This window comes from Perca flavescens, chromosome 4 (genome assembly GCF_004354835.1).
Source record: "Perca flavescens isolate YP-PL-M2 chromosome 4, PFLA_1.0, whole genome shotgun sequence".
NCBI lineage: Eukaryota > Metazoa > Chordata > Actinopteri > Perciformes > Percidae > Perca > Perca flavescens.
Window position 1 is genome coordinate 23,178,873 of NC_041334.1, and position 21,155 is coordinate 23,200,027.

The 21,155-nt window shown below is 37.4% G+C and overlaps 1 protein-coding gene across 3 annotated transcripts in view; it reads right to left on the reverse strand.

Moving 5' to 3' along the window:
• Positions 1-3,447, reverse strand: part of cfap20dc (CFAP20 domain containing) — a 44,279-nt gene extending 40,832 nt beyond the window's left edge. For all 3 annotated transcript variants that reach the window (XM_028576081.1, XM_028576080.1, XM_028576082.1), the window contains exons 1-4: positions 3,238-3,447; positions 3,011-3,100; positions 2,280-2,373; positions 2,106-2,178 (exon numbers count right to left, since the gene is read on the reverse strand). In XM_028576081.1, coding sequence (XP_028431882.1) covers positions 2,106-2,178; positions 2,280-2,373; positions 3,011-3,100; positions 3,238-3,258 — 278 coding nt within the window. In that variant the 5' untranslated portion in view covers positions 3,259-3,447. The remainder of the gene's footprint in view (positions 1-2,105; positions 2,179-2,279; positions 2,374-3,010; positions 3,101-3,237) is intronic.
• Positions 3,448-21,155: the final 17,708 nt, after the last annotated feature.

The following is a 21,155-nucleotide window of genomic DNA, read 5'->3' on the forward strand; positions in this document are numbered from 1 at the left end:
TACAATTTCACAGAAGAAGAAGGAGGACTGAGATGTTTTGATCGTCACTTCCGGTAAGTACATAAGGCAGTGCGCGATTTGAGACAATACTCCCCCGTCAAATTTTACGCACTATGCAAGTAAGTACATAGTGTACGAAGTGCACTTCCCTTAGTGCACTACGGGAAGTGCGGGATTTGATACACACTAATAGTCTACTTGTGCTACATTGGGGGGGGTTAAAGAATACAACAGGACGTCGCTGCGATTGCTTTTTTTCTTTTCTTATCTGAACGCAGCTTCACTAGTAGCTACAGAGCTCATTTAAGATGATGCTCTTACGTCCCGTTTCCATGAAGGCAGCACGGAGCTGCGCCAAACAAAGCTGACAGAAGCACAGAAAAGTTAGGATACCCGTCTCGTCCAGTCGCAGTGCTGTAAACTGGCAGGTTTTAATGTTGCAGACCACTTATTTTTTTAGTAGTTTAAGTGTAAACATGTATTATTGTGAATCTTTGGTTTAAACTAGCTTTCAAACAAACGCCCCCCAAGGGCACCTCAACTCCCACCTTTACAAAATATTGCTTCCAACGCCCCCCATCATCTTCTGAACGCCCCCTGGGCGGCGGTACCGCCCCCGTTGAGAAACACTGGTATAGAAAGATACTAGCGATAGACGCTCATCAGATTTGCTGTCATTGCTTGGAGGACAGAAGTTGCTCCACGTTTCCCCACTTTTTGCCACAGCTGATAGGCTAAATTATCCGGACTTCTTTCAGCGGGTTGATTGATAGCTGTCCTCCAGAGTGAACAGAACTGCGTCCATGGCAACCCTCTGCTTTTGCATGGCAACGGTGTGTTATCCTTAGCAGCGGTCTGTTATCAAGAAATAACAGACCGCATTCTACATTAGAATTCAACCAAGCCATGTAATAATTTATATTAATGAACGTCTGTTACATTCAAGCAATTGCCAAAAGCTAAAGACGAAATGAAAAGCTAATTAAGACTATCAGCTCGACAAAACTCCGTTTTTCTCAGTATGGCTATGTTTACAAAATGGTGCCGTCCGGCGACTTTCGCACGCAGAAGCACGAGTGATGCATTTTACATCACCACTGAGAAAAAGCAACAGCAACAGTCAGAGTTGGAGACAAAGAAGACATAAAAACTACAAGATAAAGTACAAGAAAACCATCATTTCCTCCTTGAGTTACTAGCAACTGGTGGGGGAGGGGTGGGGGTGGTGCATGACCAACGAAGTCTTGCGCCGTGTGGACAGTGTTGTTGTCATTACTTAGAATTCCTCATAGGGGCGATAGAAACTATGCACTATAGCTTTGAAGAAACTATTTAGCTTTATGTGTTAACATTACATTAAACTGTCATAAGTGGTTGGTTTTTAAATTGGCTGTCATGAGACCATTATAATTGTGTCATGATTATTTTCCTTGACCTCAAGTAAAGTGAAACAATTTGGACTTGTCAGAAGGATGTCATAAAGTTTGATTACACTGTCAAATGCTTTTATAACAGTGTCATGATTAATTTCTTTGACCTCAAGTAAAGTGGAACCCTTTGGACTTTCATGTCAGTCTTATGCACACCCCTTCAAGTAAAGTGTTATCATGTAACAAAGTGCTAATTTACTCTATCAAAGATTACTGTAGCTATCATATTGAGCCACACTAACAGTAGTCTTGCTTTGCCAGACCCTCCTCCACCGAGGAGGGTCTGGAGAGGCCACACAGCATTCCGGGATGGGAGAAAAATGTGCTCTGGTTTATTGTCATTTCTTTAAACCAATTACAATCGTCATGGGCGGCGCTATGCGATGCACAGAGAAACGGCGCCTCTACAAAATAGCCTCAGTTTTGGTGGAACATGTGTATGCCCAAGGCAATGGATATCCAGCCTAAATGAGTAAAATCCAGCGGAATTTCGGCAATGGAGCAATCCCGGAAGTGGAAAGTCAAGGATATAGACTACACTAACAGTAATAAAAGTCCTTTCTCAACAACAGAATAAAAGATGTATTGATATCTACAACAGCCCATGCTCTCACAAATGTTTTTCTAGGTAGTTGCCATGTAAAAAAAAGAATCTTAAAAAATTGCTGTACTTACACAAGCTCAATGGAAAAATCTTTACATGGGGGAATATTGACTTGAAGGACCAAGAATCTTTGAAGAAGTCCAACTAAGAAAAAACAAATAGGCAAATAAGTGATGAAATGAATTACTATTAACATCTGCATAAGAAAATATAATTTATAAATGGGTGCAAGTGTGGTGACTTACGAGACATTTTCCCATTCTCTGGCATTTGCATCTTGACTGTCTGGCTGCTACCCTCCAGGCAGTAAACAAACCCTTTGACTTCTTTATTGTACTCCTAAGATAAAAAAAAAAACAATACACACGAGGCCTTGCTAATTCTAAGGCATTGCTAAGTTATAATGAAGTGTGCACATGTTTTTGTGTGAGCATAACAAGGTTTGAAATGGAAAGGCTATGTGTCAACAACAGCTCTATTATGAAGTGTTACTGGCATCTTCAATAAAAAATATCACATAAAGTTAAGAGACTAAACACAAGTTTACTTTTTTACTGATAACATGAGTTTGTATTTTCCCTCATTTTGACAGTTTAAAACACATCTCTCAGACAATTTGTGTGTGCTGGCATCCCTAAATCAGATTTACGGTTGTAACGTAAACGATGTCACCCATGGGAACTTGTGTAGGTAACAATGTAGCCCTGCTAAGTTTACAGGCTAAAGTTCAATTTGTATGCATTTCATCCAGGGGGGTTAATTCAGCCATGCGGTAATCATTCAGACCGTGTTATGTTTCTTTTATTGGACTGCATTGTATTTGTTGTTGTCTATATCCTGGCCCTGTGTGGTAGCTTGACGTAGAGGATATGGCTAGCTAGCTAGTTAAATTGATTAATGTGCAATAGTGAGCGCGAGTTATCACCAAACAATAGGCTATAATGTTATAACGTAAATAGCAGCTCTGAAAACTCACCTTATGTATGGATGACGGACCTCCGCAAAGTTTCCATTTTTCTACAGGGTCTTTTCCTTGTCCACTAAAGATCTCAACCACAGATCCACCCTGCGAGAAACATAATTATAGTTTTCACTATTTGCCTGCAGCCAACGTTAATGTTATGCTACATCAAGCTAAAGCTACTTTTAGCCTAAAAACAAAACATGTTATTTACAAAGAGCGTGGCTTTCAAATACACTTACCTGAAAAAAATTCCGAAACATTATATTTGTCGTGTGAGTTTACCCAGTTTTTACTATCTGTTTACATTAACGTTACCCCAAACCTAGCTATCTAATCCCTAGCAACACAGCACACAACAAGCAAGTAACCAGTTTTAGCTAACACAGGATATGTCTCCATGGTTACCTGACGCTACAGTAGCCACCATCAACCTTTATGCCATCAACCGATGACAGTCGAACGGTTAAAAAAAATGACAGCTATTCTACACAAGACTACTGCCCTGTCTGCTCATTCAGTCACCTAACTGCCCTGTCTGTCTTTATTGACAGATATACTTTGTGATAAAAAATGAAGAAAACAGGAAATATGAAATAAAATCACATTTGGGATTTTTTTTAAATAGTGAATCAAAAGCAGATTGTCAACCTTTTTAAAAAATAAAAACAGCTGGAATTGAATAAAAATGACTTGCAATAGATTAAACACCTGGATCTGTTAGTTTTAATGTTGTTGGCATGGATGCGCACAGTAAGCACCTGTCACAATACAAATTACGAGTTCCACGTTATTTCTAAATATGTATTGATTGGTTCAGAAGTTACGTTACCGCAGCATTCTGGCTTGGCCCATGGATATAGATATCTATGATATTAACCATGTCTATGATATTAAACTGTTGATAGTAAATGTTTTCTCTCTTAACTCTCCAATCACATCACTAGACTGCTCAAGAACAAAATCTAAGTTTTTCATACAATCATTACAGGGTTCATAGAGTGTGATAGTTGATGTTTTAATATTTATTGTACCTAAAGATGTTGTTAAAAAAAAATGATAAAAATAGATTAAAGTTGTATCTTCTCTTGAAATGCAATAATCCATTATTGTGTCATTGTCGCTTGCTTTGTTTACCCTGGCAGCAGGGCTATTATGAGATCAAAAAGATGTCTTTTTAATTAGCTACTGAGGGAGACCACATCCGGAAGTACATCGGTATGGCCTACCGCTCAACATTTTTTGCATGTATCTCACTTCAAACAATGTGGTCTCAGTTATTTATGGATATAGAACAAAAGACACCACAAAAAAAAAAGAAATCTGTCCAGTGACATCTATGGCTACTATGAGTTTTATTGTTCTTGAACAAGCACCACTACAACATTGAATATCACTGTCCTCATTTGCATTTTCATGGATTTGTTTTTGTGTTCAAGCTTGCTGTAGTGATACCAAAAAAGCTCTTCTGATGTTGTAGCAAAAACATTTCTGTCCTTTTTCATCTTCAGGATGAATGATGACAATGCATCATAGAAAAGGGGAATAGGATGCCAAATATTCCACAGCTTCCATGAGTTGGTGATCTTGTCTCAACCATTGTTGCCTGGTTATGTTATACAACAGATCTTTAGCACACATAGGCCTATGTAACAGCAATAGATCAAAATGTGCTATTTGATTTTCTATATGATATCACTGATATCACTATCTATAGATGGTGTCAACTCTGCAAAGTATAATTAATCTTCCTCTCATGTGCGGCTTGAGTTGTTTTGGCTGCTTCTCATTGCACCAGTTTGACATTCACAGTATTGTAAATGCAGGAGCTTCTTTCTAACATCTTGCCTTATTAAACATTCTGCCCTCTGGGTTCATAATTTCCTCACGTTGAGATGTTGGGTTTACATATGGAATTGGACTTCTGTACAGTGAATGTACTAAAATGTACCTCTGTGTAAAACGATAACTGCATAAGCTCATGATGCTCTTAACTTACCATGATTCATTATTGACTGTATTGAAGAGCACTTAGGTGAACTACTTCTACTAGTAATTCCTTTAGCTGCATCACTCCTGGACTTATAATATCTGTGAAGAGTGCCGCCTCTGTATCACTGCCTTATTATGACACTGAATGCAGAATTGTGTAAGATAGAAGGAGTGTCAACAGAGCATGAAACAGTGAAAGTTTCATTAACTTTTTTTCTCTACAGGAATGGCGTGACACTGATTGGGACAGACAGCATCATTAAAATAAAGCCTGGCATGCAGTGAACGCTGATGAAGCCGGTATGGAGAAATCAGTTAATAAATCAGAACTTGTTAGCATACTTAATTATGACTAATTATTCACTCATTAGTTTGAAAATAATCTATTCATTTGCATCAGTCAAAACACATCAATTAGTGTAGACAATGTTAGTTTTGATATTCTGTAGAGTGACAGTAATACGAGCTGTTTTTGACATTGTTGTTGACCACATTCATGTTGCTAATATTCCCAAAACATTTGCTTTATGATAAAACTATGAATGCAGTTAGGCTTCATTCACACCAAATCAGACGTTGCAGCGTTTAGCGCAGGGTTCAGCAGCAATGTGGGACTCTAACTCAAATGGCCCATTTGTGTCTCCAATGTGTTCCCAACTCCATTGTGTTTTGTCTGAACACCAGTAGGTTCCGAGATTAGCCACTGCAATGTGACATTGGGTTGTGTTTCTCCAAATGTTGATTCTGTTTTAATTTTGTTTGTTTTTCGGCATCTCATGTGGTCCCCACCACTGCAGCCTAAATGCACTACCAACATTCAAATGATGGGAGGACTGGCGTTTTCGCCATAACGCCTGATTTGGTGTGAATGCAGCCTTATGGGGTCCAGATTTAAAATCGCTATTACCATGACTGATTATTAACATTGCATTTACACAGCATTTGATTTTAGCTTTCTTTAAAAGACCCTTACAAATGAGTTGCCAGACTTAATGCATCTCAGATTATCTCATCCATACAGCAGCAAACTGTAAATTGTATTTGTATTGATCCAGTCTGCTTCTCTTCCCTAATGCTCATCATCACTGAAGCATAAGCTTCTTTCAAAGTAAAACATGTAAGACAGTGTAGAAAATGGTTTCCCAGAAAGCCAAATATACTGTGCAGTATATTAGTAAAACCACTTACATCCAAAGCTAAAAACATTTGTTGTTAGTAGGTGTATCACCTACTTTTCTAACATTTAAACAAGGAGATTTTTAATAGCTAAAATAAGAGAAATATTAGTGCAAAGCTCTCAAAATACATGGTGGAAAATATGCTTTATCTGTTTTTTGTATCTATTTGATATGAGTGATCATTCATTAAAGTGATCAAATATTGCTATAAATGGAGACATCTTAGGTTTTAGCAGCATGTGTCAGCCACTTGTGTGTCGTTTAAATCCTTTATGGTTAGTTTCAATTTGCACTGCAGATTGTCTACATTTAACAGGATGTCATGATTTTTGATGCCTACAAAAAATCAAGGCAAATAAATCCCAATTCTCTGTCTTACCCCTTCCCCTAGTTTTGCATGTTCACGTGAGCGTAAGGGCTATCCCAATTCTCGTTTTGATCTAGGGTTAGGGCTAAGGGGAAGGGGTAGATCCCCCTTAAAACCAAGCATTTTCACGAGCTTACTTGAAACCAAGGGGTACCCAGAGTCTCATAAATGTAAGTTATTATTATTATTATTATTATTATTATTATTATTATTATTATTATTATTATTATTATTATTATTATTATTTTTGGCTTAAATAATTTATTTACTCTACACAGTCCTGTGCATATATAAATCTTGTACATATATAAATCTTGAACCTGCACTTTCATATGGCTCTTTCTAGCATTACCTATTTAAAGCTAATGTACTTGCACTTACTACTTGTTGTCTGGAGTTTGAACCTTCAGAGTTGAAAGCACTTAATTGTAAGTCGCTTTGGATAAAAGCGTCTTCTAAATGATGTGTAATGTAATGTAATGTAATGTAATATTTGCAACCATGTTCTTACCACTCGGTTTCGAGGGATAAGGGCTAGGGGTAGGGGAAGGGAACGGGGGTAAGGCAGAGAAATGGGAATCAAATGAGTGTGAAATGGGAATCAAATGAGTGTGCTTTATGGTGTTTGGTGTTTTAAGCCCCCAACATCATCTTCCAGCCACAGCGCTGCCTTGAAGTCAACGGTGGGGGCTTAAAACACCATTGAGCGCCTCTTTTGGGCTATTTAAAAGTGGTGGTTGTAATTTATACTTATTGAAGTCTTATTATCAATCAACAACCTGGTAAGAACCACCTTTGTAGCAGTGCTTGTAAGTGAGATTAAGACATTTGAGAGTTTAGTCTTTAGGAGTATATATTTTATTTTTCCTGCCCCATATGCCATTAACATCAAACAAAATGTATCATAAGTTACATGCTTGTTTCACTTTTTCATTTGTGACCTACTTTAACCAACAACAAAAAATAAGAAAAAATAAGTATTTTTTCAAGTCACCTTAACAGTGTCTACACACACTAAATGTGCAACCTTGAATATGTAACATCTATTTATAGAGATGTGCCATAAGTCTTGTCATGAGTTCACAAAGACAAACGAATCAAAGTGAGAAGTCAGTAATCAGGGCCATAAATATCCTCCATACTCTCACTTCCTGCCCTCTCTGGTGGCATGTGGGACAAATGCTCACTATGACCTCTTTTTGTATTCCACAATGCCATGATTATAACCTTAAATAGAAACTAATTGGGGAAATGACAAAGCTTATCATACCTTGTGTCTGCTCATATTCCCCAAAAAGTGCTAATTTATTTATTATTTTGATTTTGGCAGGCCCCCAATCTCTGACCCACATCCTTGATCGTGTTAGATTATTGCCAATATTTCCTCTAATTTAATTCCTAATTCCTATCTGGGGTTAATTTGGCATCTGTTGCATAACATTCAACTAGACTGTGTGTACAAACTTTGTCAGATTTTGTAGTATATACTACAGATTTTGTAGTATATACTACAAAATCTACACTACAGTATTATATATATATATATATATATATATATATATATATATATATATATATATATATATATATATATATATTTTTTTTTTTTTTTTTTTAACAGTGCAGTGGGAGCTTGAGTGGAGGGACTCAGCCTCTGGCCCAATAAACTGTTTCACCTTGATGGCCAATTCTTCTTTTATTTTTATTTTCTGAAGACACATTTAGGTCACTCCACTCTTTGTTGTGTTCTCTATAGGATTGTATTCTGCTAGTCTACTGTGATTACCAATAGGTCAATGTGAACATTAATTGAGCAACTGTTTAACCAAATACAGAGAAACACTCTGATTCCTTTGGATATTTTGCATCTTTATTCTGATTGAGATGAGGTGGCAATGAGACCGCATTTGTACTAAACAGGATTAAAAGCCTGCAAAGTGTTGAACTGCATAATGGTGACCAAGTGGTTACAACATCTGTCCTGTAACTTGAATCTGTTTGTGTCCTTCCAGTTTATTAAGTTTCTTATGAACGTAAAAGAAATCCAGACCTTTAGAGCCTTATAATTAAATATTATATCCCATATATAATAGTGGTATATAATCTGTAAAATGTATTTTAAAGAATTGTCAGACTAGTCAAATACATATTGCTATTGTTTGTAATTTATAGATTTAACACTTTAATACATACATTTTAAAAAATATATTATTTTTTTATCAAGAAAAAGGGTCTAGATAGACTTGGTTTCACTCATTCTCTCATTAATTTTATTAAAACAAATAAAATAGACTATTTTATTTAGTTTTAAACAGTACATTAATGCTACGTAAATGCCCCTCAAAATAAGGTATTTTTCTGTATTTTGCCTCAGCTGTTAGTTATCCTGCAATTGCAAAATTTAATGCATGCAAGTGACCAACAAGTTTTTCTTCAGTTTGAAATCGACATACCGGGGTGGTGAATCTGCTTCACTCTTGATAAATTATAGTTTCTGATCACGAACAGAAGTGACAATCCCTCTGCTGATGTCCGAATGTGCTAAAATAAAATCTGTTACTGAAAGTGGTTTGATTGAAAAATAAAAAGCACCCTGTCTTAATTGCCTACTAACACTAACCAATAAGATCACAACAACCTATAAATCAATATTTCCTTAAATTCTCTCCAATGGTTTTCATTTAATCTTCTCAATTTCATTCATTCATGTTGGATTACAAACCTGCTGCGATCTAATCAAGAATCCCCCTAGAAGAGAACACCTGAACTAGAAAGTGAACTGAAAACAGATAATGAGCAAGGCACTCACTCGTCATTCAGTAAAATTAGCCTGAGGCATACGCCAAAGTCAGTGAAGTATCTGACACGAGGGAGAGAGTTGATTAATTTGTCAAACTATGCGGTTTCCAAATTACATTTCCTTGCTGCTCTGAAAGAATGGGTCACCTCTATGACGGGCAATAATTCACATGCATGGTTCAGTATTCAAGGTGCTGAATTTGGATAATAATGTCGGTCGTGAGAGAGGTTTATTGCTCAGGCTGCAGGGTAGCAGATAAATGGACAGAACACACACAGTAGTTTCTGTGTGCTTCATCTATAACACAACTGTGTCCTGAGACAAGGCTTTGGAGCAGCAGAGATTGATGAATGTGTCTGTGAAATGTAGACACTAAGCTGGTGATCTTTGATTTGGCTAGGTAGGATCACGAGGCTCTCAATGAAAATGCATTGCCTTTGTGATCTATGTCAAGATAACTGGAGAGCCCTGCAGCAGGTTACAGTAGCTTAGCTCCAAAAAGGAAATTATGAAATATGAACTATGAACTATGGCACATTAAATCACCCATGCTCAACTAACCCCCCAATCTAATATTATTTTCTACCTAGTAGGATGAAAACATTGCAGCATAAGCCACACAGTTACCGTGCACCGGTGCACGCACAAGACCCCAATTCCGACAAGGGCCAGGCCTACAGTCTGTTGTAATATCATATTTTTACTGGCCAATTGGCTGTTCTAAACTTCTGCAACCACTAATTGAAACGTGCATCCCACACACAATGTCTCTTGCCACTTTATCACTCATTCATATTAGGGATGGGCAGAGCGGTACTAAAGTATCACTGCTTCTGATTTGGACTCCTTTTGACGCAAAAAAACTTGACTGCTTCTTTGCTTCTTATGAAGGTTTCTGAAGGTAGCAAATATAGGGCATGGACTATGTTTACTTTTTTTACCCTCTCTCTCTCTCTGCTCCTTAAACCGTGGCATGCCAAAAGCCACACAGGGTAAAGAGGTAAACACAGAACATGCATTGAATGTGAAAACAAAGCAATGCAATGCCCTCTGGATAAATCAGTCCACACAAACCAATCCAATCCAATCAGGGAACACAGAGTCTATTACCTTGGATTGAAAATGATGTATCCTGTCTTACCACATCATTTAGGTGTCCAAAAAAACGTGGATAGAGCTGGAGATTATGTATGGCAATTACTGCAAAATCTCCTTCCACATGACAAGTGCTGGCAACAGCAAACTTGTATGTTGGCAAAGCTAATAGCTCATTCTCATCTTGGCAAGGTGGATGAATGGTGAGTCAGATATTTACAGGAGATTTACATGCCTCACTAATTCCCACTGTGATTTAACTTACTGGTTGTTTTTGCTGAAATACTTCAATCTCATCATTTAAGGGCTCATCTTTTTATACAGTACTGTTCAAATTCATTGGAGTTAGTCATACATTTTATCAAATATTGCAAATACATTGACTATTCATCTATTGATGAATTGTTTACTTATTGTTGTTTACCTTATGATCAATAAAATCATACAGTAACAATGAAGTGTGTTCATTTATGCTCACTGGTCGAGTAAACTCTAACAGTTGTTGATGTGCAATGATGGAAGGCAGCGGGACTGTGGCAGCTCTCAGATGCAAATGTACTGTATGTCGCAGTAATGTGGCACAGTGTACAGTTATACTTTTCAATTATTTTTTTAAAATGTATTTTTAAGACAACACAACAATGTAAAACATTTTTCTAACTAATAAGATTTTAAACTGATTATAATATATATGGTTTCACAACTCCAGTGGTGGAGTTGGTCATTACAAATTGTTTGGCTCCTTCATAGTTTGTGTTTGTTTTAGTCCGGTGTCCACCATGACACTTTTTTTTTAAATACTAAAAAAATCTGGCTTCCAAAGAAATGCACATCAGGTGGACTTGACTGGCAAGAACAAATTGGAAGCCTCAAGATTCATCACAAGAATATACAACATTACGTCCAGATAGTGCTGTAGTCTATGCGCACAGGGCGATTTGAAAAAGGAAAATGATAAGCTGCTCATCTTTATGGTAACTGTAAGGAGGTTTTGTGCTCATTTAATCAGAGGTATGCTGCTGCTGCTGCTGCTGCTGCTGCTGCTGCTGCTGCTGCTGCTGCTGCTGGACAGTCAAGGCAACTGAGAAGCGATGGAGGAAAGGCCAATTTTACTAACCAGCTCAATTCTTTACATGTCGTTGGACAGCTCTGAATAGATTCAAGACTGGTTCATTCGACCCTCCTTTGTGAAAATTACAGTTTTGTAGCTAAGCATGTGTGTGTGAGTTGGAAAGAGAAAGAGACAGATAGAATTGGCTATTTTATTTGGTATTTGGCAAAGCTTTATTGACAGCTCAGTGGTGGTTTTGTTTAACCCATGTTATGGCTCAGCCGTGCCGACAGCTGCACATCACTGGATACCCAGTATGCACCCACACTAACTGCCAGCAAAGACTGCTCTGTCATTTTGAACTGATTACAGTGTTACCTTTGCCCCGTAATTCTTGTTTTTGCTCTATAAATAGTTTCAGGTTTCATCTGAAAAGGTTCTCATATTAATTTAGACTCTGTGAAGGTGTTCTCGTGCACTTGATCCCTCACAGATGCTAGGCTCTGATGTGTGTGTGTGTGTGTGTGTGTGTGTGTGTGTGTGTGTACCATTGTCAGTGTGACAATGTTGTGGTTGTTATCTTCCTGCAGGTTGACTACTACTACGATTACTCATATCAGCAGAAAAATAAATCATACATTTGCATTGCAAGCTATTTGGTTTATGGGTTGATTTGTTTGCTCTGTTGTTGTTAATAGCACAATAATATAATAATATCACAATATGAATATTTTATTTGCACATGTAACGTAAGAGAGGCATTAACCTTTAGTTGTGTGCACAAGGGTCAATGTGTTCTCTTTTTAGGAGCAAAGACTGTATAGAACAGCAGTTATACATAATAATGCTAGTTCTGTTATCTAAAGCTCCAACTTTTCACTGTATGGAAAAACATTTTTGTGTGTTTCAAGCAATAGTTCATGCAAAATGTGTCCTACGGTGCAGCAGCTGCGATCAGCTTTACAAAAATGTCCCATAGAGTCTTTTCAAACCATTTGTGCTGTATAATCTCACTTTTGCATAAGGACTGAAGCTTAGTCAATATTATGTTTGATTACATATATGTCTTGAACTGTGATTTGCAAATAGTACTTTTATTTTAAGAATATAAGCCTTAAAAAAAAGTCAGTGACAATCAGCTGCAATTCACTTACAAGAGTTTGTTTTCAGTACACTGAAAATAATATATGAAAGCATTGATGAAAAACTAAATAATGAGGGAGGAAATCAGGGTCTTTTGCCTGCAATGTGACGAGAGGAAATGGTTGCTGTCAACTGGAGTGTGGTTTTTATTTAGGTTTTCCTCATTTTTAATGAGGAGCTGCCAAAATGCTCAACACACCTTTGTTTTAACCCCTTTACGAGAACGAAACTGCAGTTATGTTTTTATGATCTCTGAGTCACTGAATGTAAATGACATGTTAATCAAAACACAACACACAGTTTGCTCTCATAAGTGCATGAAACAAAACAGTTTTACTTGGCTCATGCTATTTTGTAATCCCCATTGGTCATTTAAATAAAATTTTCTGAGAATGAGGCATTTGCTGAAGCAAGCTATATCTTCAACACATGCCTGCACATAATAATGTCCGGTCCACTGGGGGAATTTGTTCACCTAATAGACTTGCATCGCCACAAGCTAAGATTGTCTAATGTAATATAGTTATTCCTAAATGGTATAAAGTTGTATAAATAAGGAATAATCCATGACATAAGACAGAGTGAGGGGTGTGTTGGTGGTTTTAAAGATATAAACACAAAGGTTGAACTCACGGGCAAAAGATTTTTAATACATATATTTGTGTTTAACAATTTGAACTGAGAAGTAAGGTTATAATGCAAAAAGTAAGTAATCCCATGTTTCTGCATGTTGCCATGGTTACAAATCTAGGTTGGTTAGCAACATTATCACCACCCAATTAATTATAGCTGCTTTAAACTATTTTTCACAACCGGGGGCAGAAAGGCTCAAAAAGCAAGAAACTTCAATATCAGTGTTCTGAACAAACTTGTTTTTAAATGTTTTTGTTTAAATAAATAAATCGTGTTAGTGGTCTTGTCGAAAAATTATTTCTTGGAATGTCATGGAATATTATCACATTTTCTTGGTTCAATAATAGCTGTGAACAGCGTTGAATTTTTTCTTAGAATACATGAAAATCACCAAATACAGAATCCTGTCCTGGACATGGTTTTTGTTGATGGACAGGTCTGTAATCCGCTTGTTAGACTTGAGAGAATTGCATCTTGCAGACCTTCCAAGTAGTCTTGATAATGGAATTCAGGATAAACCTGTCCATTTGGCTGGGTTTTTCAATCTAAAATTTACAAGCAAAGTAATCTAAGTGAAAAGAAAAAGGGATATTTATATGCAGTGAGCATTTCAACCAGTACTTATCCAGTAAAAATAATAATAAATGGGCTTAGTGAACAAGATTTAGAACAGGACACAATGGTTCCATTGTCGGCATGCTCCCTGCCTCAAATACACACACACACACACACACACACACACACACACACACACACACACACACACACACACCAACGCATTCTCATGACTGGGTCAGTATGATAGTATGATATTAGTCTCACTTTGCCAGACCCTCCTCCAAAGCGCACTGGCTACTCCACATAGCATTGTGGGATGGGAGGAAAACATGCTCTGGTTTTTTGGCATTTCTTTAAACCAATCACAATTGTCTTGTGCGGTGCTAAGCACCGGAGAAAAAGCTGCGGTGCCGTTGCAAAATAGGCTCGGAAAGAACTTGTTTTGGTAGAACATGTGTACGTCTAAAAGTCATGCAACAGAAAACTAAGAGCAGCTAGCTGTCTGGATTTACCCTGCAGAGATCTGAGAAAGGGTTTAACCATATAGTGCTCATAAATCGACCAGAGTTTAAAATGCCAACACAAAGGAAGTCCAAGGCAATGGATGTTGTAGTCAAACATGCATTTAGTGGATGCCTCTGCTATCTTGTATCTATGTTGCCATAGTAACCTCCCCCTCTTGGATTTGTTGGTGTGTGTGATATCATGAGGTCAACTCATTTGCATTATTAATGTGGCCTTTGTTTTATTTCATAGAAACACATCACATGTTTACCTATAGATTTTGTAAAACTGTGATTCTAAGTTAAGTTTCCTGCTTTAACACAGAAGATACAGAAAACCAGACATTGTAGTTTTAGGACCAAGCTTATGCATTGGGATTATTTCTTGACCTGGAACTGACAATATGTAGAATCTCAGTGGGCTTGACCTCAAATGGGGCTGAAGAGGGAGGGAGAAATGAAAACATTTAAATGCCAGTGAACATGCCATTCGTGACATGTACACATTTTTTTTTTCAACAGAAATCCAAAAACACACCCCTAATGCATGATATTTTTCTGCTATCTACTACGAGCAACATGCTTACTGTATGTGCTGAAGTGTTTTTTTTTTCTGTTGGGCATGTTAGCTAGTCACCCCAATTTGTAGTTAATTAGATACATGTATGTTGACCTTTGATGAGTGTAGGATGGGTCATCAAAATATTTAAATCATTTTGGGAGGAGAAAAGAGAGGGTTTTGAAAAGATTGTTATTTTGACATAGGCCTTTGTTTGACTTATTACAAGAGATTCACACATACACATTATATTAGAATTTGGAATTTGTTTAATTTCACTGTGTTTTTATTGAAGCTGCTCCTCTGTACTGTGCATTTAGGTGCATGGTTTTTAATAGCCTACACACTCTCCAGCTCTCTTGTTTAAACTCTTTCAGAGTTTTTGACTCAATTCTCAATAACCAAAAGCATTTTTGGCATAATCATAGACACACATTATCACACAGCTGTCACCCCTAGAACCAAGGGTTCACATGTTTGACTATAGCTGACTATAAACAGGACCAAGTTAGAACTAGCAAGACAGATATTACCTAAGAAATACTTGAAAAAGAAAAAAATCATTGTAACCCATCACTGAAAACATTTCCTAAGTGTCGAGTCGTTTCTGTAAAACATTCGTGAGTAATCTGCCTGTGTGGCACCTTTGGCGATAGACAGTTGCCCTCCTTTCATCATTAACCTTTACCTCACTTTCAAATTACTGTATAATAGAGTAAGGTAATCTTTTGCTCTGCTTAGAGGAGACCTTATGCACTGCACATAGTTCATCGGTTTATACAGCCTTCTTAAGATAAAAAAAAAAAAGTAATTTCTCATACACAGACAGATAAGAACCTTCTGAATTCTCTAATTTTCTTCTGCATGGCATTTTGAACTTCAGGCTAAATCTTTACTTTACTATCTGTGAATTGAGAGACTATTATTTCCTTCATATTGTCAATGGCCTGCTCTTTTTTGCCTTAGAAACATACCTTTGTGTTGGCCATTGGGAGGTAAAGTCTGCTCCTGTGCTCCGAACAGCTCCAGCGTCTCTCACTCACTACGTTTACAACCAGCCAATAACCCGTTCAAAACCGGAATATTAGCAATAACCCGGTTGCGCACGGCCATGTAAACACCGGCAAAAACACGAATATGCTCATATTCCTGTTTTTAAAAACCCGAAAATGATCCCTGGGTTACCCCTTTTCTAACCCAAAATTTTGGTCATGTAAACGCGTATCGGTATATCTCCATCAAAAGGAACATTGATTTGTGTTCTGCGCATGTTCTATTCGCAAGAAATCTTGGTCTTTTGAGTAGAGGAACTTCTTGTTAGCGCCAGAAAACCTGCGTGCAGTATACCGTAAGTAAACAAGAAGTAGAGGTAAACAGGGCGAGACGCAGCACAGCACCACACTTTTGGAGCGAGGAAGAAACCAATTTCTTTATTAGTGTGGTGAAAACCATGAATATAATTGAGACATGAGATTTATAACAAGGTGACCGAAAAGTTACGCTAACCGTGCGTCGCCATTTACATCGGGATATTGCCAATTGATTACAAATTCCATGTATACAGGAGTAACTCTCTCTGCTCACGCATGTAAACGGGTTATTCCGAATGTTAATCAGCTTCATACAAACACACTCCCTCATGTCATATCAGTTCTGACCCTTATCAAAACTAACCACATAACTTACTGAAAGATGTACCGTAGACTGATATCATGTTGAATAGTTAGTAGTGTCTTAATAGTGTCCTGAATACATGTGAACTAAAAGAAAATGATTCAATCATTGTCATTTAATATTAGTGAGGAAGTGAGGGGGAGACTCCTTCCTGCAGCTCTCCAGGTTTAAGATATTCTCCAGCCCCTGCAGCCATAACGGTATTCTCAGATCTGCCTCAAAGTGACTCATCAGCCCGCTGGGCTCTCCAACGCTCCTCTTTCCAAAGCAGGTCTGCCTGTGCCAATATCTCTTCTGGGGAGGGAAATTTCTCCTGAGCCTCAGAGCATCACAGTTATTTTACTTCAAGGATGTTTTGCTTTAAGGGAAGGTACGGTCATTGCTTTGCCATGCTGTAGAAAACACAATACACTTGGTGCTCATGCACCATTTTAAGTGATCCCACGGGCCATTCTACAGTGTGTGATTCGCAAAAACACAGTGTAGTTGGGTGTTTTAACTGCTGGCTAAAAATCTGAAGCAGAACTGAAAATATCTAAATAAATTACCAAATGTTCATGTTGACTCTTTCGTTGACAGTTCAACTCTAGTTCCAATGTCCTTCATTCTTTAGAATGGAAGTGTTTATTGAATGCTTGATCACATTCAATTTCTCTGTTGTTCAAGTAGTTCTTTTATGTTAGGTGCAACCAATAAAAAAGTTATCAAATAAATAAGAAGTGGGGCTTTACCGTCCTATCTGTTTCTACTTTATCAATCACATCAATTATGAAATATGATCATATAGGGTTATTTAAGCATGAATTATCATTCCTGCCATTTCACCATGTTTTTCTTTTTTTTACTGTAAATATTGATCTAATCTAAAATTATCAGTGACAGACCCCAAACATAAATGAAGTTAATGAATTAACAGGGCCACGCCTCAACCACACCTCTAACAACCCGTTCTCACTCCCAACTTGTAAAACACGGACGCGTGGTCAGTGGCTCTCAGCTTTTCAGTGTTCATACTGTAATCTGTATCAGGAACAAAATAACAGACAATATCAGAATCTGTGCCTATGTCAGGTTTTATTTATTTAACTGCAGTAATCTAGTTCATGAAAAAAAGACACCTGAATCACTTTTTCCTGTTTTCCTTTTGGAAAGCACCAAATCAGTAATTAAAACATGAAATCTGTATTTGAAATAAGCTGTTGAGATGTATTGCAAACTCACAGACAAAAAATAGATAAACAAAACAAAACAGAAAACAAACCTCCTCCACTGAGGTCAGAATACAGGGCAAAATCATCATCAGTGCCTCTAAGTTGTTTTCATTGTGACACAATGGACATAGAAGCCAGGAACAAAAGAACACAAACAAAATAAATGAAAAACCAGTGATGTGACAAGGTGAATTATGCATCCATTACCTATTCAGTCAATATGATGACTTCTGCTAATGAAAAATAATACTTAATAACACCCCTGTTTGTGGTAAAACAGGACCCTCTTTTCAACGGGATATTACAATGACAGGAATGAATTAAGGGCTTTTAAAAAATCTTTATCTTGAACTCATTCAACTGTCTTTCTCTGCATACTGTAGCTGAGGTATTTTCCTCCAATGTTAGAGCTACAAATTCAAAGAGCATTTTACATTGTCTTGGGAGTGATCTATCTGCAAGTAGTGTTTGAAGGAAAATACATTTAATACAGATTCTCTTGTCCTGATTCTTTGCGAAGTCGATCCCATTTGTGTTGCATTGGTGGATGAGATGTGTCTCTGTTGAAAACCACTGAAGAGACCTTGATAGCACCCTCCATATGTTCGGCTAAATGATTCCCAGCATTATGCAGTCACTTGAGTGATGAAAGACCCCATCGCTGGTGAATGTTGTCAATGCCTCATCACAACAAAAACCCAGGCGTGAAGCATTCTCAGTATGGATGATCCTGTGATCTTAGGTCGAGACATAATATGGAAAACACATTTTTACACATGTTTTATGTCTGTTATTATATGCCTATCCATAAACTGACTGAAGTTAATAGATTAGATGTTCACTAAGACAATGAAAAAAAGAGACAAATGATAAATTATTTTAAATCCGTGCCATCATTGCAGTCACGCAATTGGTATGCCACACGCTGTATGTGCGTGGCTTGTGTTGCCCTCATCCAGTTATACAGTGTATACACAAAACAGAATTAACTTTGTGGTCTATTTTCTTTTCTTGATGCAATTTTATAATTGTTTTCAGGAAAGTATAAAACTGTGTTAACGTCTGTTTCTTTGAATAATGATCATGACCTGATAAGATTGAAAAAGACACTTCTCTCACTTTAATTTATGAAGCTTCCCTCTTGGGGTAACAGAATGTAATATTTCTCAAATGAATTACTGAAAAACATACTGTAAAAATATTTGTGTTGTAATAATGTAGCCTAGTATTGTGACTGTCTCTACTGGGCTTATTGATGGATAAGACATAAGACCAACACGCTGTCACACAGAGCCCTGTATTATAATCAATTAAAAAAAAATCAGTCCATACTCTGTGTTGGGTGTGTGCACAGGTGTGTGTAGATCCAGACTCACTGTAACAAATACACAACATTATGAATGGTATATGTAAGCACTGTTTACTCAGCTGTTAATTCACTTACCTAAAGCTGGGCAATCCACTCATTTGAGTCACTAATTACTCTCCAGTCACAGATGATGCCTGAAACTGCACCCTACTGCAACATAACCTCACTAAACAACATGCTGGGGACTCATCCAGTCAGTAAATGACTCCCCACCACCCAAATGAGCTGGAGGAAAAATCTGCCACCATCATGTGCAATCCTATGGGCCAAACCTTCTTCTACTTAAAAGGAGACATATGCTCATTTTTAAGTTCATATTATTTTGGATTTCTACTAGAACATGTTAACATGTTTAAAAATCACATTATTCTTCTCATACTCTGTCTGAATATACCTGTATTCACCCTCTGTCTGAAACATTGTGTTTTAGCACCTGTCTTTTAAAAACCCCTACCGAAAAAGCCCAGTCTGCTCTGATTGGTCAGCATTTCCCGGGTCTTTTACATCTGAGCTCTCGGCGTCATTGCAGTTGGGAAATGATTGTAACGTAGTGGCACTTTCTACCTATTTATAGTATAGTTGTGACATCACAACTGTACAGAAGTCCTCACGGCTCATTTGAAGGCAGTTTTTTTTAATATGTGCATTGAGTGTTTTGATACTTTCACTGTATTTATATAGCACCTCGACCTGCTTTATAATAAAAAAGACATGGATATGGGACCTTTAAAGTAACATAATACAATACACCAGTAGATGCTAGCTAAACAGTATTGTGACTACCTTGATGTACCTTATTTCCTGCACCAAGGATATAGCTTGTCAATAAGATGTTGGAAAGTGACATTATCATTAAACAGCCCAAACCAAACTGAACTTCATGTCCCCTGTACTCTAGAGACAGTGAAATCAACAAAACAATTTCAGTTAGAGACACTAACATCATTTGAATTGACCATTATAAATGGTCAATTCAAATGGTTATATAGTTATATTTAGCAGAAAAGGCTCTGCTCTTTGAGGGACGCTCTCACAGAATACGAGCAGCAACATGGTTTCTGCTGAGAGAGCTAAACCCCTTGACAAAACAAACACATACATGAACAATACAATTCAATCAATATCACATACGGACGACGATAAGGGTCGTTGGGGGAAACTGGGCAGCGAACAGTGTTGGCATGAGCGTAATCAGCAGAGTAACAGTGATAATTCTCAGATTATAGTATCACATAGACACACAGCTTGTGAATGAGCCAATGATTGTGAAGCATATTGAAAACAGTTAATCAGCCAATAAGAGTATGACTTCAGTGCTCTGCCTGAACTAACGCTATGCTTCATTAGTATTTGTTCAAAGTCCGATTCAAAGCAAAAATGTTCTGGAAACTGGCAGCACCATGATGGGACATGTGTTCTAAATGGAGCAAGCACATTCGGATTCTTGAAGATCCGGTTATTTGCATGATCAACCCTAGCTTATCTTTCTCAGTTACCAATGTTACTATGAACAAACAGGGACCTTCTTGTTCCACGCTTTCAGCAAGTTAAAGCGGTAGTAAACCTGTATCTTCACCTTAAATGTTATCATCTGCTACCTGCCACTTGTTGTTGCTTCTCCCGTGTACACTATAGAGTAAGTTCAGTTACATTTTACTTTTTATAAACAAGTCATAAACATTTATAACATAATGCTTCTGTCATTAAGTGTCATTCAGTTTTTGTCATGACAAGTTAGGGTTAGAGTTAGGGTTAGAGTTAGGGTTCATGTGTCATAACAGTATCATGTGTTCATGATGTGTCTTATGATAGATACCTTCAAGTAAAGTGTTACCGTAAGTTCTCCAGTAATATCTCTTTAAGTGCATCTGCTGTCAGGTTCAGGATGTATTGAATGTCAGCAGTAGAGCACAATGGCACTTTCACTGTGACCAATAGATTGATTCAATTAATTTAAGTAATTAGAACTGTATTGTGTGAGGAACTTATAAACCTGCAACATACATTATATTCTACTACATGGTGTC